The 27,217-nt window shown below is 50.0% G+C and overlaps 2 protein-coding genes across 3 annotated transcripts; both read left to right on the top strand.

Moving 5' to 3' along the window:
• The first annotated feature begins 1,909 nt into the window (after positions 1-1,909).
• LOC100471948 (zinc finger protein 554) lies at positions 1,910-17,546 on the top strand. Of its 2 annotated transcripts, none has more exons than XM_011230265.3 (5): positions 1,910-1,954; positions 9,138-9,209; positions 12,161-12,287; positions 13,433-13,624; positions 14,167-17,546. In XM_011230265.3, exons 2-5 carry the CDS (start codon positions 9,177-9,179, stop codon positions 15,339-15,341), a joined length of 1,527 nt encoding a protein of 508 aa, XP_011228567.2. In that variant the 5' UTR covers positions 1,910-1,954; positions 9,138-9,176; the 3' UTR covers positions 15,342-17,546. The 2 variants fall into 2 exon arrangements, with proteins under 2 accessions (XP_011228567.2, XP_034513347.1); XM_034657456.1 differs by lacking the exon at positions 1,910-1,954 and adding an exon at positions 1,965-2,127.
• Positions 15,971-26,241, top strand: ZNF554 (zinc finger protein 554). The gene is made up of 4 exons (XM_034660008.1): positions 15,971-15,979; positions 20,856-20,982; positions 22,128-22,319; positions 22,862-26,241. Exons 1-4 carry the CDS (start codon positions 15,971-15,973, stop codon positions 24,034-24,036), a joined length of 1,503 nt encoding a protein of 500 aa, XP_034515899.1. The 3' UTR covers positions 24,037-26,241.
• The last annotated feature ends 976 nt before the right edge of the window (positions 26,242-27,217 follow it).

The following is a 27,217-nucleotide window of genomic DNA, read 5'->3' on the forward strand; positions in this document are numbered from 1 at the left end:
TAAAGAAGCATTCTGGGCTGCACACCTTCCATGCCACCAGCTAAGGCTGGAAAAACCAGACTGGAAAAGGGGGTTGGAAAATTATTCACCACATTGGTAACAAATGGCCATGGACTGGGTGGCTTATGTAACCATTTGTTTCTCACAGTTCTGGAGGCTGAAGTTCAAGGCCAGGGTGCCCACACCGGCAGGTGAGAATGCCCTTCCAGGTCGCAGAGAGTGGACTTCTCCCTTCCATGTCCTCACAAGGCAAGAGGGGCGAGGGAGCCCTTTTGGGTCTCTTTTATAAGGGCACTAATCCCATCAGTGACGGCTCCCCCTAATGATCACCTCTCAAAGGCCCCACCTCCTAATGTCATCACATTGGGGATTAGGTATTAACTTGTGAATTTGGGGAGAGACACAAACATTCAATCATAACACATGTTATGTTTATTATTGAGTTGGCTTGGGCCACATGTTGCACAAATTCATTCAACCATTGGGACCTTCTACCTGATGTTTCTTCTACTTGAACCAAAGCCACTTGAAGAAGAAACAAGTAAGATGCAGCTCTGGAGAGAAGACCCTAATCCATTTTGCCTGAGTGCCTGTTGATCAGGAAGTATTGTCAACTTCTCTCCACTTCAGGGGACCCCATTTCTTCTATGAAGAAAAAACATGCAGCACAGGGCTTGGCCATTGCATAGAGAGAAAAAGAATGAGAAATAGAAAAAAATAGGAACCTTCTTGCACTGTTGGTGGGAATACAAACTGGTGCAGCCACTCTGGAAAACTCTATGGAGGTTCCTCAAAAAGTTAAAAATAGAGCTACGCTACCAGCCAGCAATTGCACTACTAGTATTTACCCCAAAAATACAAAAACACTAGGGTACATGCACCCCAATATTTATAGCAGCATTATCAACAACAGCCAAATTATGGGAAGAGCCCAAATGTCCATCAACTGATGAATACACACACACACACACAGTGGAATATCAGCCACCAAAAAGAACGAAATCTTGCCATTTGCAACGACGTGGATTGAGCTAAAGTGTATTATGCTAAGTGAAATAAGCCAGTCAGAGAAAGACAAGTACTGTATGATCTCACTCACATGTGGAATTTAAGAAACAGCACAGATGAACATATGGGAAGGAAGAAAAGAGAGAGAGAGGGAAGGAAACTATAAGAGACTCTTAACCACAGAGAACAAACCGAGGGTTGGTGGAGGGAGGTGGGCGATGGGCATTAAGGAGGGGGCTTGCAGAGATGAGCATGATGTGTACTAAGTGGTGAATCACTGAATCCTGCTCTGGAAAACAATATTACACTATGCATCAACTAACCAGAATTTAAACAAAAATTTGAAAAATAAAAACAATAGTATACAGAAAGACATATAATACATATCATGGTTTGAGCCAATAATCATCATCATAATTTTTAAAATGTGTAATTTATCACATATTTATATGATTTATTGATATTATTTTATCATTAGATGGTTACATTTTACTGTATTATGCAGAATATCATAGTTAATTATAACAATATATGTTATGAATCTATGATACAGTAATATGTTAATTATGGTAGTTTTATTCAACATATTAATAGCACAAATACACCTATCAATATTACTAATAAATATTATTAGAACAGTTTTACCAAGTAAAAAATGGATTACCTATTTACATAACTTGTTAATAAATAGGCAAATCTTTATATCTCAGGCATTAGGGACAGGCCAAGCACTGGGAGCACTCGGCAGGAAGCTTCTCAGTCCTGCGGAGACACCGCCCGCCTGCAGAGGGCGCAGTGACTCGACTCCCTGCCCCCAGAGAGACGGGAGACCCAGCGCCACGCCCGCGGCTCCTGGGACTTGTAGTTCGCGGCCGCGTGGTGCGCAGGCGCACTGGCGAGTCCGTCCTGGGCGCGCGTGCGGGGGCGGCGGTGGCGGCGGCTCAGCGTGAGTTAACCCGACCCGAGGGAGAAGGGGTCCGGGACCGGCGCGGGGACCGCGTCCGCTGGGCGGGCCGGGGTGGGAGTCGGTGGCGCCCGAGCGCTGCGCTCCCGGTGGCACCTGCGCCCGTCCTGGGGCCATGCAGCCGCGCCTTCTTGGCGGGCCGCGCCCGACGCCAGGTGTGCGGGGTCCGGGCGGGGGTCCCGGCGGGGACGGAGCCGCGGCGTTCCCGTGGAGGCGGCACGGGACAGTCGGAAAGGCAGCCCAGCTCTCAGAACGGCAGAGTCCGACCCTTCCTTGCACGGAGTCCCCGTGTGAGACCCCCGGGGGCGCGCGCTGCTCGGAGGGGACGACAGCTCCCCTAGGCGAGACTTGGAAGGGAAATGGAACGAACCTGTTTGCTCTTGAAGGCAGAGGGGGGTTGGAACTCCCGGACTTCCTTGGGCCAGCCAGCGGTCTCCCCCGGGGCGGTTCTGCCTGTCCCCGTCCCCTTGGGGAGTGTCTGGGGACATTGGTGGTTGTCATGCCGGGGGAAGGGAGCTCCTGGCACCCAGGGGGTGGGGCCGGGGATGCTGCTCAGACCCCCACAGCGCCCGGAGGGCCCCGCCCCAGAGAATGACCCCGCCCTCGTATCCACAGCGCCCAGCGGGGAGAGACCCTGTTAATTATTCGGAAAAACACTTGAGTCAGATCCCTGCTCACTAGATAGCAGAATAAAGTCCCGAAGGGTCAGACAGTACGAACCAGAGACCCGCCCCCAGCATCTTGTCCCCACCTCCCCAGCCCCACTCCCCTCAGGCTATGTATGTAATTGTGTGCACCATCCTAGGGCCTCAGGAGGGCAGGTCATCATGGCACCCGGAGTCTCTTCGGGCAGTGGAATCCCCGAAACCAGGGGCTCTCATTTGGGCGTGACTGTCCCTAGGGGACCCTGGGTGATAGCTGGGAACATTTGTGGTTGTCCCACTGAGGGAGTTCGTGGCATGCAGTAGGTGCGGCCACGGATGCTGTTCAGCTCCTCACAGTGCCCAGAGCAGCCCCCCAGAGGAGGACCCGCCCCAGCGTTCTCAGTGCTGGGGGGGGACCCTGACTTACCCTGTAGCGTTGTGATTCTAGCGGGATCAAGGGTCCACTCCATTTATGCCCAGACACACCCACCAGGGAAGGGGGAAGCAGCAGAGCGTTCTGCCAGTGTTCCAGCGCCAAGCCCTCCAGTCTCTCCCCTTCCTCGGGGTGCATTTCATTGTCCTTGCAAGGAAGTCCTCATTGGGCCTCATCTGGCCTTTCCTGTGGAGAAGGGATGAGTTTCTGTGGTTTGAACATTGAGAGGGAAAATCCTGAGCCATGTGCCACAAGCCTGGGTGAAGGAGGGGGCAAAAGGGACCATTGACATGCACCACAAGGTAGGAGGGTCTCAGAACAGTGAGAGGGTGGCAGAGAATTGGTCTGGAAGAGCTGGGAAGGGGCTGGGGGACCTGGACCCATTGCCATGCGCTGCAGTTAAAGTCCCAAGAGCAAAGACAGAACCGCATGCTGTGTGGGGGATGGGGTGGTAGATGCGTTCTGTCCCCCTCGTGAAGCTCCGGGGGAACAAGGCCAAGGCGAGGACCAGGAGCCCTGCCTCACTGTCTGCCTCTGGTGTTTGTGAGTGTCCTGGGGCGGCGGGAGCAAAGCACCACAGCCGGCGCGGCTAGCACAACAGAAACCTCCTCTCTCACATGCTGGAGGCCGCAAGTCCAGAGTCAGGGGTCAGCGGCTCCCTCCAAAGGCTCCAGGACAGGATGCTCCCTGCCTCTTCCAGCTTCTGACGGTCCTCTCAACACTTGGTGTTCCTTGGCTCGAAGCTGTGTCACTCGTCTCTGCGTCCACTGCCACATGGCCTTCTCTCTGCGTGTCCGTGTCTCTTTTAAGGACACCATCCGTCATCGTGCATCAGGGCCCACTCGCCTCCAGGATGACTTAGTCACATCTGCACATTTCCTGTTTGCAAAGAAGGTCACGTCATGGGTACCGGAGGGTGGGGCCTTGAACGTATCTTGTGGAGGACCTGACGTAGCCCCGGGCCGTGTTCTCACCAGCAGGTGCTTGCTCAGGGTGGAGCGCGGGCGTCCTTCTAGAGACACAGCTGATGCCCCAGCCCTCTGCCCTGCATGGCTGAGACCACACGTGCCCAGTGGGTCGGAGCCAGCTCTCCGGTGAATTCTGCAGCACATCCTCTCTGGCTCCCCGCTTCGCTCTTCAAGCTTTTCTTCTAGGTTATCTCAGTTTACTTCATGAATGGTTTGTGAAAGAAGTGGGCATCACAGATCCTGCCTTCCTTGAGAATTTAAACAGTTACCAGTCCTTCCTGGAGTTAGCCATGATACCGTTTGCTGTGTATCCTTGCCAGCTTTTGGCCATCTTGCCATATGTTCCGTGTGTGTGTTATATATACACAGTTATATATGTTTGACTGTTGACAGGTTTTTTTTTTCAGATTTGTTAGTATTTTTTTGGTAATAATTTTCTTTGCTAGAATCCACGTACCATACAGTGCGTTCATTTAGGGTATGCAGTCCAGTGATTTACAGTCTGTGCACAGAGTTGGGCAGTCACCATGTCTGTCTAATTCTGGGACACTTCATCATCCCCCAAGAAACCCTGTCCCTGTGAGCCGTTACCTCCCAGCCCTATTCTCTGGCCCCTGGCCAGAACGAACCTACTTCCCGTCCGTGGAGGAGCCTGTTCTGGACCTGTAACACACGTGGACTCACACGTCGTGGGGCCTTCTGTGTCTGGTTCCCTCCCTGAGCGTCATGGCCTCAGGGTCCGTACACATAGCACATGCATCGTGGTTACCCGTTCATCCGTTGACGGACCTTTGGGTGCTTCCACCCTTGGGTGAGTGAGTCACGCTGCCATGAACGGTGGGGAACAGGTGTTTGTGTGGACGTGTGTTTTCGTTTCTCTTGGGCAGAGAGCAGGAGTGGAGTCGCTGGGTCCCATGTTAGCTGTGTTTAACCATTTGAGGAACCTCCAGACTGTCTTCCACGGCAGCGGCTCCATTGTCCGTGCCCACCAGGGGGGCCCAAGGGGTTCCATTTCTCCCCGTCCTCCCCAACCCCAGTTCCTGCCTCTCTGATGCTAGGCATCCTGGGGGGTGAGGTGCCACCTCACTGTGGGTTTGATCTGTATTTCCCCAATGACTCGTGACCTTGAGTGTCTTTCCATGTGCTGCTGGGTCCTCTGAGCATCACCTTGGGAGAGGTGTCTGTTCATGGCGAGCTCTTTATTTTGAAGGGATCTGCGGTCTACAGAGGCGAGCAGATGGCACACAGGCCCCCCGTGCCTTCCCCCAGCTCCCCCACGTGCACGCTCTCAGCCCGGCTGCTTCGTTCACCCTCGCCCCAAGGAATCTTGTGAGGATTCTTGTGTCCCAGTCGCCTTTCCCTATGAAATTCTTTCTGTGGTGAGGCTACTATTTTTTTTTAAATGTTTAGTTGTGAATTAATTATAGTCTCATAAGATGTTGCAGAATCAGGGCGCAGCCCCTGTACCCATCACCCAGCTTCCCCCAGTGACATCTCTCACAGCAGTGATCAGAGCCAGCACATTGGTACTGACCAGCCCCCTGTGAAGATTTAATACCACAAGTGCATTAGTGTGCGGGGCTGCCATACCAAAGCCCCATGGACTGGGCGGCTCACACCACAGAGCTCGGTTCTCTCCCAGTCCTGGCGCTGGAGGCCTGTGAGCAAGGTGTCAACAGGGCTGATGTCATCCTGAAGCCTCTCTCTTTGGCGTTAGACAGCCGTCTTCTCCCCACACCCTCATGTGGTCTTCTCTGTGGCTGTCTGTGTCCCAATCCTCTCTTCATCTTTTTTTTTTTTTAAGATTTTATTTATTCATTTTGAGAGGGAGAGAGAGCACAAGCAGGGGGAGGGGCAGAGGGAGAGGGAGAAGCAGATAGCCTGCCGAGCAGGGAGCCTGATGCGGGACTCGATCCCAGGACCCTGCGATCATGACCTGAGCTGAAGGCAGATGCTTCACCGACTGAGCCACCCAGGCGCACCCCAATCCTCTCTTCTTATAAGACACCGGTTTTATGGGATCAGGGCCCATTCCTAATGACCTCATTTTGACTTAATTACCTCTTTAAAGGCCCTGTCTTGAAAAACAGTCACCTTCTGAGGTCCCGGGGTTGGGACTTGAAGGCATGAATTTGGAGGGGACACCGTTTAGCCCGTAACAAGATGTATGTATGCAGACTTACACTGGGGACATTGCAGGTTCGGTTCCGGACCGCCCACAACAAAGCGAGTCGCGCGCATTGTTTGCTTTCCCAGTGCGTATAAAAGTTATATTTACACTATCCTGGAGTCCATTAGGTGTGCAATAGTGTGATATCTAAAAATCTAGTACGTGTCTTAATTTAAAAATACCTTATTGGTAGTAAATGCTGACCATCATCTGAGCTTTCCGCGAGTCATAGCACTGATCACAGATCTCCAGAACACCTACAGTAATAACGAGTTCATGAGATCGCGCCCGTGGCACAGAGACACGAGGAGAGCACGTGCCGTGGGCTGAACAGCCCGGAGACTTGGGGGACACAGGGCTGTCGCAGACCTTCGATACCAAACAGTGCGAACGTGTGAAGCACGGTAAGAGGAGGTGCGCGCGTGTCCGCCCCTGTACTGACGATGTGTCTGTGCTTTGTACAGAAAAAGAACTCTTTTTTTTACCTCCCACCCCAAGAACCGATTTGCAGTACCCCAGGGGTAACACCGCCATACCCCTTCCCAGGAACGCTTCCCTCGTCATCGACAGCTCACTGTGGAGCCTTGGTCCCAACCAGGTCGCAACCCGGANCTCTTTTTTTTACCTCCCACCCCAAGAACCGATTTGCAGTACCCCAGGGGTAACACCGCCATACCCCTTCCCGGGAACGCTTCCCTCGTCATCGACAGCTCACTGTGGAGCCTTGGTCCCAACCAGGTCGCAACCCGGAGCGGACGGGAGGGGCGGGCGGCATCAGGTCTCAGTTCAGCAAGATGAGTCGGCAGTAGCGTGTCCTGCACTAAAGCGTGTCCCGAGGGTAAATCTCATGTGCAGTGTTCAGCCAACCAAGAGATTAACACTGGTTCTGTTCTGTTAACTAGACAGCAGACTTTATTCAGATTTCCCCAGATTTCCCACTACCATCTTCCTTCTGGCCCGGGAACCCCATCCGGGTCCCACAGGACCTTTTGTCACCTCGCCTTGTCTTCTTGGGCTCCTCCAGTCTGTGCCCGTTTCCTGCCCTTTCCTTGCCTTTCATGACCTTGACGCTTTTGAAGAGCGCTGTCCGGTGTTTGTAGAAGGTCCTGTGGGTTGAGTGCGTCTGATGCTTTCTCACGATCACACTGCGGTTATGGTTTGGGGGGAAGATACCCCAGCAGTGTCATGTCACGTCAGGGGGATGCCTGATGTCCGCTCTGTGTCGCTGGTGACTCCGGCCTTGATCCCCTGGCTCGGGTAGGGTCTGACAGGTGTCTCCAGTAGTAAGGGTACCACGTCTCCCTTGACCTGTAGCATTTGCTGGAAGCACATCACTGAGTCAGCCCACATGGAAAGCGGGGTCGGAGGAGGCGAGGCTCCACCTTCTGGAGGAGAAGCTTGGAAGGATTTCCAGACTGTTGAAACCAGGATGGTAATTAACAAATACTTTGGACGCAAGACCTTTAGGCTGAGCCAGTGTCCCCCCTCCTTGTCTCCCTGGTAACGAAGCTTGTCCGTCACCCGGTCTTGTCTGCGCAGATGGTTACTGGGGTGTCCTCGTGGTGATTTTCTATTAATGGGGGGGGTGATTTTTTGAAGTTTTCACCCAGGAATCCAGATCGAGCCCATCACAAGTGTCCAGTAAATGGCCCCCATTCATTCCTCGTGAGTCTGCGTGAGAATTTGCCATTTACAAAGACCTCACATCTGTGACATCACCCAGGGCGGGCAGGTAGCTCCCCGGTGGTGAGTGGGGACAAAGCAGGACTGCTTCAGGCTGCTGGCACTGAGGGCTGGAGGCAGACACTCGTTAGCGCGTGCGCTGGAAACAGTCTGTTTACGCCCTGTGGCAGTGGGGAGGGACCCCGGGTGGAGCCAGGCTCCATCCCTGATGCAGTGAGGACAAGTTTGTGGTTTGTGGGTTTGTGGCAAGGGAGCAGGAGGGGGTCCGTGGATGGGTACTGCCTAGAGGACACATCCCGGGGGGCCTCTGATAAACAGAGCTGATGGGATTACTGCTGCAGGTGGGTGGGGGGGTTTCCCACGCCACTGGGCTGGGGGATGGGGAGACCGGCCAGCTCTCCTGGGGGGTCAGACACAGGGCAGGGGCTCTTGCTAAAACAGAACTTAACTCAGAAGCCCAGAGGTCAAGGCCTGGTTGCAAGGAGGGCTCAGAGTGGCCCAACTAAAGTTGAGTCAGGGAGCGAGCCCAGGGAGCTGGGCAGGCTGTGGGAAGGCAGACATGAATCTGAGGCCTGGGGTGGGGGGCGCCTGCGGTGTCTGAGCTGAGCCTTCCAGAGTTCGAGCCTGGGTGGTCCTACTAGGTTGAACGGTGTTCGCCACAAAGTTCTTGCCCACCCGGAACCTTAGAACATGAGCCTGTTTGGAAATCGGACGCTTGCGAATGTCGTTAGTGAAGGTGAGGTCATACTGGCGTGGGTGGGCCTGATCCAACGACTGGGTGTCCTAAGAAGAGAGACTCAGAATCGGAAGACAGCCACGTGACCATGGAGGCAGAGACTGGAGGGACGTGGCCACGAGCCTGGGGGCAGCGGGAGTGCCCAGAACCTGGGAGAGTCAAGAAGGACCTTCTGCTGGAGCCACTGGAGGGGGCACGGCCCTGAGACCTTGATCCAGCTTCAGTGTGAGAGAATGAGTCTCCGTGTTCTTAAGCCTCCCAGCGTGTGGTCGTCTGTTTCAGTGGCCCCAGGACACTCGCACCAGATGGCTTTGCAATGGGATGGGTGCATTTCATACACTTCCAAGACCCTCAGTCTCTCCATCCTGGGTTATGGAGCCATTGGAGGCCCATGGCCTCTGTCCTGGCTTCCGTTGACCACACACGGTGTTGGGGGGACACCTGGATTGGTTGCAGAGGTCTCTGGGTCCAGGATTTGGGGACTGGGGACAGGCCTGGGCCTGGGCTTCACGGTCCCTTCTCCTCCTGCAGCTCTGCCTGCCCTGGAAGCTGCTTTCCCAAGAGAAGAGGATGGCTGCTGGGTACCCGCCCCCCTGGCCCCAGGTGAGTGGGGACTTCCTCCTGTCCTGGAGATGTGCAGCGTGTCCAGGGGAAGCCCTCCTCCCAGACTAATGTGGGAAGCGAGGGAGCACTGTCCATGAGCAACTGGGTCCAGTACCCTTGCTTCCTGGAAGGGTAAGGACAGGCATACACTGGACTCAGCACCTCTCTCCCCATGAGAGCTGTGCTTCCTTCCGTGGCTGGGAGTGCCACTTTGTGGCCTGAAGATCCCGCACTTCCCCCCGGGGCGGGAAGATCGGCACCATCCTCCTTACTTAAAAATAATTTTATTTTTTATTTATTTTTTTTTAAAGATTTCATTTATTTATTTGACAGAGACAGAGACAGCCAGCGAGAGAGGGAACACAGCAGGGGGAGTGGGAGAGGAAGAAGCAGGCTCATAGCAGAGGAGCCTGATGTGGGGCTCGATCCCATAATGCCAAGATCACGCCCTGAGCCGAAGGCAGACGCTTAACCGCTGTGCCACCCAGGGGCCCCTAAAAATAATTTTAAAAATTGTAGTAAAATGCACACAACATGAAATTCACCATCTTAACCATCTCTAAGTGCACAGCTCAGCAGCGTGAAGGACACGCTGTCATGCAGCCACCCCCACCTTCCGTCTCCAGAACGTTCCATCTCCCCGCATGGAGACTCTGCCCCCAGGGAGCACGGACTCCCCAGCCCCTGCCCCAGCCCTGGCTCCCACCAGCTCCTCTCTGTCTGTGTGGACGGGACTCCTCTGGGGACCTCCTGGGAGTGGGGTCCTGCGGGATGTGTCCTTCTGGGTCTGGCTGCTCTCGCTGAGCTCGGTGTCCTCGGGGTCCCTCCATGTCGTGGCCAGTGTCAGGGTCCTTCCATTCTAAGGCTGGATCAGCCTTTTAAAGCCTGCGGACAGCTGCATTTGATGGGAAGCCGCTTTCTCTGGCACGAGCGTCAGGAGAGAGGTGGGGAGCAAAGGCCGCCATTGGCTGGGACAGCAGATCTGCAGGGAGCGGTAGGCAGGGTGCCTGTCCCCTAACTCGCAGCTTTGGGAATGTGATCAGTGTCCGCATCAGAAATACGGAGCTGACCAACAGCTCGGGTTCAGGCGGTCCCTAGGATAACAAGCCCTGTCCTGGGGGTATTTGTGAGTGACCCACATATCCAGTCAGTATCTGACATTGTCCTAGTTGGGCCCCCTGGAGAGAGGTCTTTGATCTGCTCTGGCCCCCGCATTGAAGTCCTGGTCATCGCAGGCACACCTGCTTTCAGGCCTGCCCGGTGCCCCCTGAAGCCGACATAGCCCCCGGGGACACTGTGGGGTTTCAGCTTGGAGCCCGTGCCAGCCCCAGAACCTGGGAGGTCAGGGTCCCAAACAAAGCCAGTGGCTTGCCCCTCGGCAGCAGCAAAGCTGAGATGCCACAGGGCCAGGCCGTGGTCCTTCTTGTCTTGTCTTCGTGTGCACGTCAATGGAGCTACTCAGACCCGGGCGGTCAGGCTGGAGGGCCCTCGTCTCTCCGGGCCACGCGGGATCATGAGCCCCTTAGTGGCTCAGACCTGCATCTTTAAAACCTCAGTGGCCTTTCTGCATCTGGGGATCATCTCTGTCTTCACGTTGTTCTCCAATAGATACAGTCATAATAATCACTAGTCATGGAGACTTGTTTTTAGTATTTAAAGAGTTTACGTTTTTTTTTTTTAAAGGTTTTATTTATTTGACAGAGACAGAGACAGCCAGCGAGAGAGGGAACACAAGCAGGGGGAGTGGGAGAGGAAGAAGCAGGCTCCTAGTGGAGGAGCCTGATGTGGGGCTCGATCCCATAACGCCAGGATCACGCCCTGAGCCGAAGGCAGGCGCTTAACCGCTGTGGCACCCAGGCGCCCCTAAAGAGTTTACGTTTTAACCTGCTCACCAGGCAGCAAAAAGCAAAGAACTTGTGTCCCATGGAGACTTTTCCCCAGTCTTCCCAATTGAGATGATCCATTTTGGAATGATAATAATATAATCATATATTTATTATAATTTTTAAAATAAATATTTATTATTTTACTATAATTATTAAATATAAATGTATTCTATTTAATAAATATGATGTATATTTCACACTCATTTTTAATTGTACATCCATATGTAATAGCCACGAGGTTTGAAGCCATTAAAATTGTTTTCCTTTTTATTTAGTGGCAGATTCACTCAAAGCCTCAAACCCTTGCAGTGAGTTCAGCAACTGTAGGGTTAACCCTAGAGCCGCCAGGGAAGATGGCGGGAATGTGAGGGGCCTGGGGGAGGTGGCAGCAGCCACTGCTGGCCTGGAAAAAGCCTGTTTTTTCTACTTCATCAAAAATTTTTTAAAAGATTTTATTTCTTAGAGAGGGAGAGTGGGAGCGGGGGAGGAGCAGAGGGAGAGGGAGACAGTCTCTAGCAGACTCTGCGCAGAGCGGGGAGCCTCCCATGACCCTGAGATCAGGACCTGAGCCGGAATCAAGAACTGGACACTTGCCCGACTGAGCCACCCAGGCGCCCCCACTTTATCTACAATTCTGTGGCAGCCCTGGGTACTAACTTCTTTTTTCTGGGTGGGAGAAACACAGAAACTTTTAATATTGGGGCACCTGGGAGGCTCGGTGGGTGAAGCGTCTGCCTTTGGCTCAGGTCATGATCCCAGGATTCTGGGATCGAGTCCCGCATGGGGCTCCCTACTTGACACATAGCTTCTCCCTCTCCATCTGCTGCTCCCACTGCTTGTGCGCGAGCTCTCTCTCTCCCTCCCCTGCGCCCCCCAGATAGCTAGCTAGATAAATAATCTAAAAAGCAAGGAGAACAAGGGGCCTGATGTGCCCGTGCGCTGCGCGCTGGCGGAGTCTGACCTCTGGGCTGCGCACCGGCTGCACGTGGACCACCGCCCTCTGAGCTCCCGCCTGTGAACGCGGGTGGGGGGCCGTTCTTGAGCAGAAACGATGTGGTATTTTAGGACTTAGTGACCTTCGAGGACGTGGCGGTGGACTTCTCCCGGGACGAGTGGGAGATGCTCGATTCTGCGCAGAGGCGGCTGTACCGAGAGGTGATGCGGGACACCTGCGCGAACCTGGCCGCCCTGGGTAAGCCCAGCAGCGCGCGTTCACACGCGCTTAGCGTCTACGCTGCGTCAGGAGCCGTGTTACCAAGGGGGGGTTGTGGGTGAATCCGGCAGCCGTGGTTCCTGCCCCTGTGGGGCTCGTGGTGCGCCGGTGTCTTCAACGCAGAGAATGGCCAGATTTCCCCGGTATGTGATTACCCGAGCTGGTGTTGAGACGCGAGGGCGCCCCTTAGAGAGAACACCCCTGAGTCCTCTGGGCTCCAGAGTCATAATTAAAAAACTTTTTGTGGTAAGATACATCTAATATAAAATTTGCCTTCTTAATCAATTTTTAGGTATACAATTCAGTGGCAGTAATTACATTCAGAATATTGTACAACCATCAGAGCTTTTCCAAAACCTTTTCATCGCCTCAGAGAGAAACCCTATACTCACCAAGCACGGACTCCCCAGCCCCTGCCCCTGCCCCAGCCCTGGCTCCCCCAGCTCCTCTCTGTGAGGAGGGGACTCCTCTGGGGACCTCCTGGGAGTGGGGTCCTGCGGGATGTGTCCTTCTGGGTCTGGCTGCTCTCGCTGAGCCCAGTGTCCACAGGGTCCAAATGTATCATAGCATGTATTGGAATTTCATTACGTTTTACGGCTAAATAATATTCCATTGTTTGTATGGACCACATTTTATTTATCCGTTTATCCATAGATGGACACTTGGGTTGTTTCGACTCTCTGGCTGCCGTGAACATGAGTGTGCAAATAGCACTTCGATTCCCTGCTTTCAGCTCCCTTGGGTCCGTACCCAGGAGTGGAATTGCTAGGTCAGATGGTGATTCTGTGTTTACCTTTTCAAGGAACCCCCAAGCTGTTTTTCACAGTGCCATTTTTCCAGCCATGCACAAGGATTCTGGTTTCTCCACATCCTCTCTAAGACTTATTTTCTGCTTTTGCTTAAAAAAAAAAAAAATCATACCCATCCTACCAGGTATGAAGTGGTGTCTCACTGTGGTTTTGATTTGCATTTCCCCAATGGCTACTGATGTTGAACATCTTTTCCTATGCTTGTTGGCCATCTGTAGATCTTTCTCGGTAAGATCTGCAGGTTTTTAATTAGGAAAATAAAATCTCCAGCTTGGTCAGCATGCCACCACTCCAGTGTGCTCTTGTCTCTCGCAGGAGCCTTGAAGAACCAGAGTTCTGATAGAGGCATTGACGATGGCACACTTTCCCCAACACAAGCCTCTCGGGTCTCCAGTCCTTCCCCATGGGCTGGGTGTACACTCTTTCTACCAGTGGTGCCTTTCCACTTGGAGCCAGGAGAAGCCATGTGGACGGGGGCACAAAGAACTCCCCAAACCTCCTGTTCAGGTGAGAGTCAGGCAGATACGAGCCATTGAGTGGGGGTGGTATTCTGGGGACTGCCGGTAGAGATCTCTCCACAGAGGCCCAAGCTCTGTAAGGAGAAAGTTGAGGTCTTTGGTTGACCTTTCTCAGGTACCGTCAGTTCATCTCCAGCAGCCTTGCCCTGTGCACTAGCTTCTACCACCCGCCATGGGTGCAGAGAAGAGATATCCCATTTCTTTCTTGAAATTATTCTACCCGTGTTTCTTGTTACCTCCCTTCCCTCTCTGCTTTCTTGGTGATTCTTTCTCTCTGTCATGCTCCTTCTCCCTCCTTTGTAGAGCCATTCCTTCTGCCTTTGCTTCCTGCCTCCCGCCCCACAACATTTTTCATCATCATCCAGCCTCTTAGGCCACTTCTTGTCCTTAGGATCTTTTCCTGTTTCCCCCTGTGTTGAGTGCTGTATTTGAACATGAATTCACATGTGCCTTGTGTATGTTGGAAGTACTTTTGTCCCGCTATTATTAAGTTAGACATTTCTTTTTTCTTCCCCCCTCAATTTATTTCAGATTTGGAGACTAGTCTGAAAAGCCAAGAGTCAATTTATAAGAAGGTGGTTTTAGAGGAGGAACCGCCCAGTGGTATGAATATCATAAAGCTCCCCAAAGAAGACTGGGGTTGTGGTCAACTTGAGGAGAACCATAAAGACTTTCACAGGCTTTTGAGGCAAGCGGCACACACCCAAGTAGAGGCATTTGCTCCAGGGGAAGCCACTGCCTGGCATGAGTTTGGGGAAACCTGTAGTATGAGCTCAGACCTGGCTTTATCACAAGGAGGTTTCATTGGAAAACATTTCCATGACTGTGATCTTGATATTGGGAGTTTGGTAGCTGATCCATTCTTAAAGCATCATCAGGTGGGATATTCAGACCAGAAGCCCTGTGGAGGGAATGAATATGGAAAAGACATCAGCCAAAACAGTCCCCTTATTCAAAACAGAAGAACTGGAACTTGTACGTATGCAGAAAGTGGGGAGTCATTTAATCATGGTACGGCTCTTACAACACACAACACAGTTAATACGGTGGGGAAACCCTATGAATGTTACCATTGTGGGAAAATGTTTAATCGGAGGCATTCCCTGAGTGAACATCAGAGAATACATACAGGAGAGAGACCATATGAATGTCAGGAATGTGGGAGAGCCTTTACGCACAGCTCAACCCTCACACGACACTTGAGAACTCATACTGGAGAGAAGCCCTATGCGTGCAGTGACTGTGGGAAAGCCTTCAACAGAATATCGTCTCTTACCCAGCATCAGAGGATTCACACAGGGGAAAAGCCCTATAAATGCAAAGACTGTGGAAAATCCTTCTGCCAGAGTTCCTACCTGATCTTGCACAAGAGAACGCATACTGGTGAGAAGCCCTACGAATGTAATGAATGTGGAAAGGCCTTCAGTGATCGCTCCTCACTTAACCAACACGAGCGAACTCACACTGGTGAGAACCCCTATGAATGTAATCAGTGTGGAAGAGCCTTCAGCCAGAGGTCTTCCCTCGTTAGGCACGAGAGAACTCACACTGGAGAGAAACCGTATAGCTGTAATGAATGTGGGAAAGCGTTCAGCCAGAGCTCATCCCTTATCACCCATCAGAAAACTCACACTGGTCAGAAAACCTATAAAATAATTGATTGTGGGAAAGCTTTCTATCAGAGCAGCCACCTTATTGGATTTTAGAGATTGCATGCTGCTCTGTAAAGTAACTTTTAGCACTCTACTATGTAAGTGTGGTTAGGGTTTGCTCTTCTGCTGTAACATTTGAAAAGAAATAGACGTGTGCCACATTCTTGAAGAAAAGCACTGAGGTCTAGATCTAAGAAGGGACCTTTTCATGGGGAAAATTGCCGTTGAGCTATGCCCAATGCCTGTCCTTTTGAAAAAGATTTTTTTTCTTAAGATTTAATTTATTTATTTGACAGAGAGAGAGACAGCCAGCGAGAGAGGGAACACAAGCAGGGGGAGTGGGAGAGGAAGAAGCAGGCTCATAACAGAGGAGCCTGATGTGGGGCTCGATCCCAGAACGCTGGGATCACACCCTGAGCCGAAGGCAGATGCTTAACGACTGCGCCACCCAGGCGCCCCACTTTTGGAAAAGATTGATCAATGTGGAGCACTAACATGCAGTGGGATTTTGCTAAGAATTGTCACATTAATTTAGTTGTTGAACAAAAGGTATTCTGTTTCAACCTTTTGTTTGAAAATTCAGTATTTTTGTTTCAGTAATCTGTTTCAATATTTTGCATAGTCCTTCTGCGCCTGTTGGTCACTTAGCTAGGTCCTAACTTGTTTTGTGCCCTGCTATGGCAATGCAGAATGTATGCTAACGCAGAAAAAGCTTTGGGTGCAAAGTGGAAAATAAAGAGTGCAAAATGGTTTGTGTGATTCTATCCAGTGAAGTCAAAATATGTACATAAATGGACAAAGTCCAGACAGAGATGTGGAGGAATGAACAGAGTTTATTTGTCAGAGTTATCTGATTATGTGTGATTTTCTGCCTTTTGCCATTTTGTTTGGTATTGCCAAACAATTTGCCATTTTCTTTATTATTTGCCATTTTGTATTGGCGATCAGTAGAAATCAGACAACCCCAAGGGACATCAAGTTTCTTTGACCAGTCGGGGAGGATTGTGGGCGCCATGATGGGAAGGATACAGTGCAGTAGGTCTTGGGACGGTGGGAAGTGGAGCAGCCCTCGATGGCCTGGGAAAAGTACCCGCTGTGAGGTGGCCTTGGCAGAGTGGAGACCGCAAGCTCTGATGTGTATCACCACCATCAACGTCAACATTTATTGGTTGCTTGCTCTATTTCCAGCATCACTCTAGCTCCCAGATGGTAGCTGTTCACATCCCTATGACAGAAGGGGAAACAGAAATAAGGTAACTTGTCCAAAGTCATATGATTAGAAAGTGGCAGAGTCAAGATTCGAACTTGAACAACCTGTGAAAGGCACGTGCCACATTTGCATGTGGGGGAGCCATGTTTTCTAAATTCTCCCCTGGGAGCCATCTGACGTTCGTCTGAATCTTTCCCTCTCTCTGGAGCTGATGAGGGTGGTTGCCTGTCAGATCTCCTCTCGACTAAGTGGCACCTGATCGCATCGGTGTTGTCGCCTTTCTCTGAAGTAGAGATCCCGCATCTGGGGTCCGTGTAGACCCTAGGGCTGATGGATGTTTCTGGAAGGGCTCTGTGAACAGTCTTGAGCTGGATGCAGAATGCGAGCTGGGGCACAATGTGTCATCTGGGGCAGCATCGGTAGCTTTCATCGCATTCTGAGGACTAGCTGATGTAGGGATGTCACGAGAGCACTGTTTCTCAGTCTTGATCCGTTGCTCCCTCCAACAATTATTGGTAGAGAACCTGAACTCATTGTACCAGGTGGCTGTGCATAAGACAGATGAGGTCTCTGCTCTCCCTGAACATATGTCCCAGTAGTGTGGAAGCAGGATGGCCTTGTGGGTTGTGACATATGCAGTCACCCAAGTGTGTGTCCCAGAAAGGTTCTGCAATTGAATACTCTGTTGTATCGATCTTAATATTCTTAATAATTTTGAACAAATGATCCCCCCCCCTGCATTTTCATTTTTCAGGGAGCCCTGCTCATTATGTAGCCAGACCCATGATGGAGTCAGGGGCCAGGATAGACATTAAACAGCTAACTAAATAATTACCGATTTTGGTAGCATTCTGGGGGATTTAAATAGGATGCTGCTGTAATAGATTAACGAGAGGGACCAACCTCAGGGCCTTTCTGAACCTGATATTTAATTTGAGATGTGAGTCATTGGAGCGTCCAAGGTGAAGAATTTAACCAGAGGAGAGCTTCAGTTTAGCTTTGTTTTCACATATTTAAGAAAATATTTACAAAGGTGTCTGGCTGGCTCCTCAGGAGAGCATGCGACTCTTAATCTCAGAGTCGTGAGTTCAAGCCCCATGTTGGGCGTGGAGCCTACTTAAAAAAAATATTTACAATTTGATTTCTCCAACTCAAAAGTATTTTGAGAGAGAGTATATATTTTTTTAAACTTCGTTTTAAATACCCTTCTCTCTTTCTTTAAAAACAAATTCTTTTTCTTGTCTGATTGCACTGGCTCAATCCTTTAGTATAGTGTTGAACAGGAGTGTTGAGAACAGACCTCCTTACTTTGTTCCAGACGGAGGGAAAAGCATTCAGTCTTTCACCATAGAGTATGATGTTTCCTGGGGGCTTTCTGTAGATTCCCATCATCTTTATTCCATTTCTGCTTTTATTATGCTCTGGTCTGAGAACGTGCCTACTGTCTTGAATCGTTGAGATGTGTTGAGTTTCACTGTGTGGTGTACTGTGGGATCGAGTTTTGGAGGTGTTTTCTAGATATTGAGGAGACGCTGTACTCTTTGTTTTTATGCTTTGGAATCTGGCTTGTCTGTTAAATCAATCTTACTAATCACTGGCTTTCAAATTTCACATCAGGAGGTTCAGATCTGACGAGTGAGAGCTGGTGCTCAGTAACGTGCATTTTTAATAAGCACGCCACGCGATTTCACGGATGCCCCTTCTCTTTCAGTGGCTACTTTGAGAACCACGGCTGGTCCTTAACTGTACTTAGATCATTGATTCAAAGAGAATTAGCTAAAAAGGATTAAGTTACAGTTTCCTACTGCTATTGTGCTTACTTTCCCTTCTGCATTTTCTGTTGTTTTCGCTTCCTACTCTGTTGTTTTGGTTTATTTTCTTTTATTTGGTGTAGATAATTCGTGATAGGTCTTCATTGTGAATTACACCCTTTATCAGCTCTTTGCTTTGTTTTTTTTTTTTAAGATTTTATTTATTTATTTGGNGCGTGAAGGACACGCTGTCATGCAGCCACCCCCACCTTCCGTCTCCAGAACGTTCCATCTCCCCGCATGGAGACTCTGCCCCCAGGGAGCACGGACTCCCCAGCCCCTGCCCCAGCCCTGGCTCCCACCAGCTCCTCTCTGTCTGTGTGGACGGGACTCCTCTGGGGACCTCCTGGGAGTGGGGTCCTGCGGGATGTGTCCTTCTGGGTCTGGCTGCTCTCGCTGAGCTCGGTGTCCTCGGGGTCCCTCCATGTCGTGGCCAGTGTCAGGGTCCTTCCATTCTAAGGCTGGATCAGCCTTTTAAAGCCTGCGGACAGCTGCATTTGATGGGAAGCCGCTTTCTCTGGCACGAGCGTCAGGAGAGAGGTGGGGAGCAAAGGCCGCCATTGGCTGGGACAGCAGATCTGCAGGGAGCGGTAGGCAGGGTGCCTGTCCCCTAACTCGCAGCTTTGGGAATGTGATCAGTGTCCGCATCAGAAATACGGAGCTGACCAACAGCTCGGGTTCAGGCGGTCCCTAGGATAACAAGCCCTGTCCTGGGGGTATTTGTGAGTGACCCACATATCCAGTCAGTATCTGACATTGTCCTAGTTGGGCCCCCTGGAGAGAGGTCTTTGATCTGCTCTGGCCCCCGCATTGAAGTCCTGGTCATCGCAGGCACACCTGCTTTCAGGCCTGCCCGGTGCCCCCTGAAGCCGACATAGCCCCCGGGGACACTGTGGGGTTTCAGCTTGGAGCCCGTGCCAGCCCCAGAACCTGGGAGGTCAGGGTCCCAAACAAAGCCAGTGGCTTGCCCCTCGGCAGCAGCAAAGCTGAGATGCCACAGGGCCAGGCCGTGGTCCTTCTTGTCTTGTCTTCGTGTGCACGTCAATGGAGCTACTCAGACCCGGGCGGTCAGGCTGGAGGGCCCTCGTCTCTCCGGGCCACGCGGGATCATGAGCCCCTTAGTGGCTCAGACCTGCGTCTTTAAAACCTCAGTGGCCTTTCTGCATCTGGGGATCATCTCTGTCTTCACGTTGTTCTCCAATAGATACAGTCATAATAATCACTAGTCATGGAGACTTGTTTTTAGTATTTAAAGAGTTTACGTTTTTTTTTTTTAAAGGTTTTATTTATTTGACAGAGACAGAGACAGCCAGCGAGAGAGGGAACACAAGCAGGGGGAGTGGGAGAGGAAGAAGCAGGCTCCTAGTGGAGGAGCCTGATGTGGGGCTCGATCCCATAACGCCAGGATCACGCCCTGAGCCGAAGGCAGGCGCTTAACCGCTGTGGCACCCAGGCGCCCCTAAAGAGTTTACGTTTTAACCTGCTCACCAGGCAGCAAAAAGCAAAGAACTTGTGTCCCATGGAGACTTTTCCCCAGTCTTCCCAATTGAGATGATCCATTTTGGAATGATAATAATATAATCATATATTTATTATAATTTTTAAAATAAATATTTATTATTTTACTATAATTATTAAATATAAATGTATTCTATTTAATAAATATGATGTATATTTCACACTCATTTTTAATTGTACATCCATATGTAATAGCCACGAGGTTTGAAGCCATTAAAATTGTTTTCCTTTTTATTTAGTGGCAGATTCACTCAAAGCCTCAAACCCTTGCAGTGAGTTCAGCAACTGTAGGGTTAACCCTAGAGCCGCCAGGGAAGATGGCGGGAATGTGAGGGGCCTGGGGGAGGTGGCAGCAGCCACTGCTGGCCTGGAAAAAGCCTGTTTTTTCTACTTCATCAAAAATTTTTTAAAAGATTTTATTTCTTAGAGAGGGAGAGTGGGAGCGGGGGAGGAGCAGAGGGAGAGGGAGACAGTCTCTAGCAGACTCTGCGCAGAGCGGGGAGCCTCCCATGACCCTGAGATCAGGACCTGAGCCGGAATCAAGAACTGGACACTTGCCCGACTGAGCCACCCAGGCGCCCCCACTTTATCTACAATTCTGTGGCAGCCCTGGGTACTAACTTCTTTTTTCTGGGTGGGAGAAACACAGAAACTTTTAATATTGGGGCACCTGGGAGGCTCGGTGGGTGAAGCGTCTGCCTTTGGCTCAGGTCATGATCCCAGGATTCTGGGATCGAGTCCCGCATGGGGCTCCCTACTTGACACATAGCTTCTCCCTCTCCATCTGCTGCTCCCACTGCTTGTGCGCGAGCTCTCTCTCTCCCTCCCCTGCGCCCCCCAGATAGCTAGCTAGATAAATAATCTAAAAAGCAAGGAGAACAAGGGGCCTGATGTGCCCGTGCGCTGCGCGCTGGCGGAGTCTGACCTCTGGGCTGCGCACCGGCTGCACGTGGACCACCGCCCTCTGAGCTCCCGCCTGTGAACGCGGGTGGGGGGCCGTTCTTGAGCAGAAACGATGTGGTATTTTAGGACTTAGTGACCTTCGAGGACGTGGCGGTGGACTTCTCCCGGGACGAGTGGGAGATGCTCGATTCTGCGCAGAGGCGGCTGTACCGAGAGGTGATGCGGGACACCTGCGCGAACCTGGCCGCCCTGGGTAAGCCCAGCAGCGCGCGTTCACACGCGCTTAGCGTCTACGCTGCGTCAGGAGCCGTGTTACCAAGGGGGGGTTGTGGGTGAATCCGGCAGCCGTGGTTCCTGCCCCTGTGGGGCTCGTGGTGCGCCAGTGTCTTCAACGCAGAGAATGGCCAGATTTCCCCGGTATGTGATTACCCGAGCTGGTGTTGAGACGCGAGGGCGCCCCTTAGAGAGAACACCCCTGAGTCCTCTGGGCTCCAGAGTCATAATTAAAAAACTTTTTGTGGTAAGATACATCTAATATAAAATTTGCCTTCTTAATCAATTTTTAGGTATACAATTCAGTGGCAGTAATTACATTCAGAATATTGTACAACCATCAGAGCTTTTCCAAAACCTTTTCATCGCCTCAGAGAGAAACCCTATACTCACCAAGCACGGACTCCCCAGCCCCTGCCCCTGCCCCAGCCCTGGCTCCCCCAGCTCCTCTCTGTGAGGAGGGGACTCCTCTGGGGACCTCCTGGGAGTGGGGTCCTGCGGGATGTGTCCTTCTGGGTCTGGCTGCTCTCGCTGAGCCCAGTGTCCACAGGGTCCAAATGTATCATAGCATGTATTGGAATTTCATTACGTTTTACGGCTAAATAATATTCCATTGTTTGTATGGACCACATTTTATTTATCCGTTTATCCATAGATGGACACTTGGGTTGTTTCGACTCTCTGGCTGCCGTGAACATGAGTGTGCAAATAGCACTTCGATTCCCTGCTTTCAGCTCCCTTGGGTCCGTACCCAGGAGTGGAATTGCTAGGTCAGATGGTGATTCTGTGTTTACCTTTTCAAGGAACCCCCAAGCTGTTTTTCACAGTGCCATTTTTCCAGCCATGCACAAGGATTCTGGTTTCTCCACATCCTCTCTAAGACTTATTTTCTGCTTTTGCTTAAAAAAAAAAAAAATCATACCCATCCTACCAGGTATGAAGTGGTGTCTCACTGTGGTTTTGATTTGCATTTCCCCAATGGCTACTGATGTTGAACATCTTTTCCTATGCTTGTTGGCCATCTGTAGATCTTTCTCGGTAAGATCTGCAGGTTTTTAATTAGGAAAATAAAATCTCCAGCTTGGTCAGCATGCCACCACTCCAGTGTGCTCTTGTCTCTCGCAGGAGCCTTGAAGAACCAGAGTTCTGATAGAGGCATTGACGATGGCACACTTTCCCCAACACAAGCCTCTCGGGTCTCCAGTCCTTCCCCATGGGCTGGGTGTACACTCTTTCTACCAGTGGTGCCTTTCCACTTGGAGCCAGGAGAAGCCATGTGGACGGGGGCACAAAGAACTCCCCAAACCTCCTGTTCAGGTGAGAGTCAGGCAGATACGAGCCATTGAGTGGGGGTGGTATTCTGGGGACTGCCGGTAGAGATCTCTCCACAGAGGCCCAAGCTCTGTAAGGAGAAAGTTGAGGTCTTTGGTTGACCTTTCTCAGGTACCGTCAGTTCATCTCCAGCAGCCTTGCCCTGTGCACTAGCTTCTACCACCCGCCATGGGTGCAGAGAAGAGATATCCCATTTCTTTCTTGAAATTATTCTACCCGTGTTTCTTGTTACCTCCCTTCCCTCTCTGCTTTCTTGGTGATTCTTTCTCTCTGTCATGCTCCTTCTCCCTCCTTTGTAGAGCCATTCCTTCTGCCTTTGCTTCCTGCCTCCCGCCCCACAACATTTTTCATCATCATCCAGCCTCTTAGGCCACTTCTTGTCCTTAGGATCTTTTCCTGTTTCCCCCTGTGTTGAGTGCTGTATTTGAACATGAATTCACATGTGCCTTGTGTATGTTGGAAGTACTTTTGTCCCGCTATTATTAAGTTAGACATTTCTTTTTTCTTCCCCCCTCAATTTATTTCAGATTTGGAGACTAGTCTGAAAAGCCAAGAGTCAATTTATAAGAAGGTGGTTTTAGAGGAGGAACCGCCCAGTGGTATGAATATCATAAAGCTCCCCAAAGAAGACTGGGGTTGTGGTCAACTTGAGGAGAACCATAAAGACTTTCACGGGCTTTTGAGGCAAGCGGCACACACCCAAGTAGAGGCATTTGCTCCAGGGGAAGCCACTGCCTGGCATGAGTTTGGGGAAACCTGTAGTATGAGCTCAGACCTGGCTTTATCACAAGGAGGTTTCATTGGAAAACATTTCCATGACTGTGATCTTGATATTGGGAGTTTGGTAGCTGATCCATTCTTAAAGCATCATCAGGTGGGATATTCAGACCAGAAGCCCTGTGGAGGGAATGAATATGGAAAAGACATCAGCCAAAACAGTCCCCTTATTCAAAACAGAAGAACTGGAACTTGTACGTATGCAGAAAGTGGGGAGTCATTTAATCATGGTACGGCTCTTACAACACACAACACAGTTAATACGGTGGGGAAACCCTATGAATGTTACCATTGTGGGAAAATGTTTAATCGGAGGCATTCCCTGAGTGAACATCAGAGAATACATACAGGAGAGAGACCATATGAATGTCAGGAATGTGGGAGAGCCTTTACGCACAGCTCAACCCTCACACGACACTTGAGAACTCATACTGGAGAGAAGCCCTATGCGTGCAGTGACTGTGGGAAAGCCTTCAACAGGATATCGTCTCTTACCCAGCATCAGAGGATTCACACAGGGGAAAAGCCCTATAAATGCAAAGACTGTGGAAAATCCTTCTGCCAGAGTTCCTACCTGATCTTGCACAAGAGAACGCATACTGGTGAGAAGCCCTACGAATGTAATGAATGTGGAAAGGCCTTCAGTGATCGCTCCTCACTTAACCAACACGAGCGAACTCACACTGGTGAGAACCCCTATGAATGTAATCAGTGTGGAAGAGCCTTCAGCCAGAGGTCTTCCCTCGTTAGGCACGAGAGAACTCACACTGGAGAGAAACCGTATAGCTGTAATGAATGTGGGAAAGCGTTCAGCCAGAGCTCATCCCTTATCACCCATCAGAAAACTCACACTGGTCAGAAAACCTATAAAATAATTGATTGTGGGAAAGCTTTCTATCAGAGCAGCCACCTTATTGGATTTTAGAGATTGCATGCTGCTCTGTAAAGTAACTTTTAGCACTCTACTATGTAAGTGTGGTTAGGGTTTGCTCTTCTGCTGTAACATTTGAAAAGAAATAGACGTGTGCCACATTCTTGAAGAAAAGCACTGAGGTCTAGATCTAAGAAGGGACCTTTTCATGGGGAAAATTGCCGTTGAGCTATGCCCAATGCCTGTCCTTTTGAAAAAGATTTTTTTTCTTAAGATTTAATTTATTTATTTGACAGAGAGAGAGACAGCCAGCGAGAGAGGGAACACAAGCAGGGGGAGTGGGAGAGGAAGAAGCAGGCTCATAACAGAGGAGCCTGATGTGGGGCTCGATCCCAGAACGCTGGGATCACACCCTGAGCCGAAGGCAGATGCTTAACGACTGCGCCACCCAGGCGCCCCACTTTTGGAAAAGATTGATCAATGTGGAGCACTAACATGCAGTGGGATTTTGCTAAGAATTGTCACATTAATTTAGTTGTTGAACAAAAGGTATTCTGTTTCAACCTTTTGTTTGAAAATTCAGTATTTTTGTTTCAGTAATCTGTTTCAATATTTTGCATAGTCCTTCTGCGCCTGTTGGTCACTTAGCTAGGTCCTAACTTGTTTTGTGCCCTGCTATGGCAATGCAGAATGTATGCTAACGCAGAAAAAGCTTTGGGTGCAAAGTGGAAAATAAAGAGTGCAAAATGGTTTGTGTGATTCTATCCAGTGAAGTCAAAATATGTACATAAATGGACAAAGTCCAGACAGAGATGTGGAGGAATGAACAGAGTTTATTTGTCAGAGTTATCTGATTATGTGTGATTTTCTGCCTTTTGCCATTTTGTTTGGTATTGCCAAACAATTTGCCATTTTCTTTATTATTTGCCATTTTGTATTGGCGATCAGTAGAAATCAGACAACCCCAAGGGACATCAAGTTTCTTTGACCAGTCGGGGAGGATTGTGGGCGCCATGATGGGAAGGATACAGTGCAGTAGGTCTTGGGACGGTGGGAAGTGGAGCAGCCCTCGATGGCCTGGGAAAAGTACCCGCTGTGAGGTGGCCTTGGCAGAGTGGAGACCGCAAGCTCTGATGTGTATCACCACCATCAACGTCAACATTTATTGGTTGCTTGCTCTATTTCCAGCATCACTCTAGCTCCCAGATGGTAGCTGTTCACATCCCTATGACAGAAGGGGAAACAGAAATAAGGTAACTTGTCCAAAGTCATATGATTAGAAAGTGGCAGAGTCAAGATTCGAACTTGAACAACCTGTGAAAGGCACGTGCCACATTTGCATGTGGGGGAGCCATGTTTTCTAAATTCTCCCCTGGGAGCCATCTGACGTTCGTCTGAATCTTTCCCTCTCTCTGGAGCTGATGAGGGTGGTTGCCTGTCAGATCTCCTCTCGACTAAGTGGCACCTGATCGCATCGGTGTTGTCGCCTTTCTCTGAAGTAGAGATCCCGCATCTGGGGTCCGTGTAGACCCTAGGGCTGATGGATGTTTCTGGAAGGGCTCTGTGAACAGTCTTGAGCTGGATGCAGAATGCGAGCTGGGGCACAATGTGTCATCTGGGGCAGCATCGGTAGCTTTCATCGCATTCTGAGGACTAGCTGATGTAGGGGTGTCACGAGAGCACTGTTTCTCAGTCTTGATCCGTTGCTCCCTCCAACAATTATTGGTAGAGAACCTGAACTCATTGTACCAGGTGGCTGTGCATAAGACAGATGAGGTCTCTGCTCTCCCTGAACATATGTCCCAGTAGTGTGGAAGCAGGATGGCCTTGTGGGTTGTGACATATGCAGTCACCCAAGTGTGTGTCCCAGAAAGGTTCTGCAATTGAATACTCTGTTGTATCGATCTTAATATTCTTAATAATTTTGAACAAATGATCCCCCCCCCTGCATTTTCATTTTTCAGGGAGCCCTGCTCATTATGTAGCCAGACCCATGATGGAGTCAGGGGCCAGGATAGACATTAAACAGCTAACTAAATAATTACCGATTTTGGTAGCATTCTGGGGGATTTAAATAGGATGCTGCTGTAATAGATTAACGAGAGGGACCAACCTCAGGGCCTTTCTGAACCTGATATTTAATTTGAGATGTGAGTCATTGGAGCGTCCAAGGTGAAGAATTTAACCAGAGGAGAGCTTCAGTTTAGCTTTGTTTTCACATATTTAAGAAAATATTTACAAAGGTGTCTGGCTGGCTCCTCAGGAGAGCATGCGACTCTTAATCTCAGAGTCGTGAGTTCAAGCCCCATGTTGGGCGTGGAGCCTACTTAAAAAAAATATTTACAATTTGATTTCTCCAACTCAAAAGTATTTTGAGAGAGAGTATATATTTTTTTAAACTTCGTTTTAAATACCCTTCTCTCTTTCTTTAAAAACAAATTCTTTTTCTTGTCTGATTGCACTGGCTCAATCCTTTAGTATAGTGTTGAACAGGAGTGTTGAGAACAGACCTCCTTACTTTGTTCCAGACGGAGGGAAAAGCATTCAGTCTTTCACCATAGAGTATGATGTTTCCTGGGGGCTTTCTGTAGATTCCCATCATCTTTATTCCATTTCTGCTTTTATTATGCTCTGGTCTGAGAACGTGCCTACTGTCTTGAATCGTTGAGATGTGTTGAGTTTCACTGTGTGGTGTACTGTGGGATCGAGTTTTGGAGGTGTTTTCTAGATATTGAGGAGACGCTGTACTCTTTGTTTTTATGCTTTGGAATCTGGCTTGTCTGTTAAATCAATCTTACTAATCACTGGCTTTCAAATTTCACATCAGGAGGTTCAGATCTGACGAGTGAGAGCTGGTGCTCAGTAACGTGCATTTTTAATAAGCACGCCACGCGATTTCACGGATGCCCCTTCTCTTTCAGTGGCTACTTTGAGAACCACGGCTGGTCCTTAACTGTACTTAGATCATTGATTCAAAGAGAATTAGCTAAAAAGGATTAAGTTACAGTTTCCTACTGCTATTGTGCTTACTTTCCCTTCTGCATTTTCTGTTGTTTTCGCTTCCTACTCTGTTGTTTTGGTTTATTTTCTTTTATTTGGTGTAGATAATTCGTGATAGGTCTTCATTGTGAATTACACCCTTTATCAGCTCTTTGCTTTGTTTTTTTTTTTTAAGATTTTATTTATTTATTTGGCAGAGACAGAGACAGCCAGCGAGAGAGGAAACACAAGCAGG

This window comes from Ailuropoda melanoleuca, chromosome 4, assembly GCF_002007445.2.
Source record: "Ailuropoda melanoleuca isolate Jingjing chromosome 4, ASM200744v2, whole genome shotgun sequence".
In the NCBI taxonomy this organism is placed as follows: Eukaryota; Metazoa; Chordata; class Mammalia; order Carnivora; family Ursidae; genus Ailuropoda; species Ailuropoda melanoleuca.